We start from the raw sequence: 2,291 nt of genomic DNA, 5'->3' as shown, positions 1-2,291 counted from the left end.
TTAAACCGATTGGAGTCCAATCCTTGTTTGATGAACCTCTGATTGATCCATTGATCTGTTGATTGATTCACTCCCTCACCTCTGATCCATTTATGCAAACTGTGTGTTTACAAGAATCATTTATCTGAGACAGTAGAGTCTGGGTTGAAGGTGGCGATACTATTCAACTAAAGAACAGAACCGGACTGCGTATTTAAGTAGACACTGATGAAATGTTCCTGGCTCACTGACAAATAACAGTTTGCATTATGAGCAATTCAAAAATGTTTGAATAAATAGTTTTCAAAGCTTGCATCAGGTTTGCAAAAATGTATATTTTGTATTATTTCTGTTGGTTTCATGTCATTTCAAATAGCTTTTGAAGCATTTTTTACAAAAGGAAAGACGGATTGCCCCTGAAAATGTCAAGTGGTGTAACCACAACAAAAGGAGAAATATGAAATATCTGTTTCCACCGAGAGTGTACGCAAGTGTCATTATAAAAACAGTTACTTCATTTTAATATATTACTTGAAAATAGGTTTTATTAGGATTATTTGAAAATACAATTTGAATGCGTATTTGCAATGTAGACCAGGACGAATGCTGAAATCCCCTGGCGTTTTCTAAATAACGTTTGACAAATTATGTGTAAACTGTTAAAAAATGTGGTGGTACATTGCGATAGAGGATCACATCTTCTTCCCCATGAATGTTCCTGTAAATTATAATATTTGAATGAAAAATACTGCTTCCACCAATTGACACAAAGCAGTTACACCACTTGACCGTGTTGCTTTTCCAGAAGAAACTGGCTCTACAAATCAAGCGTGACAGTCGACAAGGTCAATTGAACTTTTTCTTATTTTCAATGAAGAAAAACCATCACCGACAAGAATTGGGTGTTTTCTATTGTTAATTCATTGAAGAATCAGTTTAGGAAACAAACATGTGAACTTCTGTTCTTTTATGAAATCATTTAAAAAACAAACTTCCAAAAATCATGTGAACTTGAGTTTTCTATTGTGAAAAGAAGAACATCTGACTGCAATGAATTTGTGTTCAAACGTGTCAGAAGTTGTAGAATCGGGTGTTTCTGGCTGTGTGTGTGTGGTTTGAAATGTTTTCTTATGTTATTTAACTAAACCACAGGAACACAACAGAAACTGCGTCCCGTCATTGAGCGTCCTACAGAGAGCGGCTCATCGGATGCTGATATAATAGTGGCGTCGCTTTATTGTCTAAGTCTGATTTCTTTGGGTTTGGAGTCTGTTTCATCTCGTCGCGTCTTTGTTCCCAGGTCACATGACGGTGGTCCACGACCCGCTGAGGACGTTGTCGGTGCTGGAGCCGGGCGGGCCGGGCGGCTGCGGGATGAATCACACGGCCTCGGTGGAGGAAACGGCGAAGGCTGCCGGGTGTCTGTACGCCCAGAACGCCGGCTTCTTCAACACCGCCAAAGGCTGCTGTCTGGGCAACGTGGTGAGCGACGGCAGGATGGTGAGGGACGGCGGCGGCGTGCAGAACGCCCAGTTTGGAATCAGGAGGGACGGCACCCTGGTGTTCGGGTAAGAGATCCGGCTAGAACCGACTCTGAAGGCCCAGCTCCACCTCCAACCGCGGTCCCAACGTTAAAGGGTTGGACCTGATGATATCAAGGATCATCAAAAGTTATTATAATTCATCCTGAGGGGCATTATTGATCACACCTGTGTACTATTTAATGTCTAAATGGCTGCTGTGACAAAGACCCACGCTAGCTAGTCACTGAATATCCCAGTTAGTAGTTATAGAAACATTAATGTAATGGTGTCCTGATCTTCCTCCCAGGTATCTGTCGCAAGAAGATGTTTTGGACCAGTCCAACCCCTTCGTCCAGCTGGTCAGCGGTGTGGTGTGGCTGTTGAGGAACGGCGAGGTTTACATCAACCAGAGTCTGAAGGCCGAGTGCGACAAGACGCAGGAGACAGGTACATATAAATAGATATGTGTGTATATACATATAAATAGATATGTGTGTATATTAGCATTTAAATTAGATATTGTGTGTATATACAGATATAAATAGGACTATGTGTGGTATATACATATTAAATAGATGTGTGTGTGTATATACACGTTACATTCATATTATCCACAGGACAGCTGGTTTCCTGTCTGCCTGCCAGGTCTCAGTTTTCTGCTCCAATGAAAACACTACCAGGAGGCCGATTGGATCATCTTATAACGTCATATATCGTTCATTAAGACGACGACCTCTTGATAAGTGACCATATTTTATGATTTATATTTATTCATTAGTTTACTCATTC

At 41.1% G+C, this 2,291-nt stretch overlaps 1 protein-coding gene across 1 annotated transcript in view; it reads left to right on the top strand.

Annotated features, from left to right (window-relative positions):
• Positions 1-1,279: 1,279 nt before the first annotated feature.
• LOC118336299 (N-acetylglucosamine-1-phosphodiester alpha-N-acetylglucosaminidase-like) overlaps positions 1,280-2,291 on the top strand; it is a gene marked incomplete at its 5' end in the record, with an annotated part of 6,845 nt that continues 5,833 nt past the window's right edge. Inside the window, 2 exon segments of the mRNA XM_035672913.1 lie at positions 1,280-1,547; positions 1,810-1,949. Of these exon segments, the coding sequence (XP_035528806.1) occupies positions 1,280-1,547; positions 1,810-1,949 (408 nt within the window).

This window comes from Morone saxatilis, unplaced genomic scaffold (genome assembly GCF_004916995.1).
Source record: "Morone saxatilis isolate NCDOM2014 unplaced genomic scaffold, NCSU_SB_2.0 Contig24, whole genome shotgun sequence".
NCBI lineage: Eukaryota > Metazoa > Chordata > Actinopteri > Moronidae > Morone > Morone saxatilis.
The sequence above is the reverse complement of the archived record's forward strand: the minus strand, read 5'-3'. Positions and strand labels throughout refer to the sequence as shown.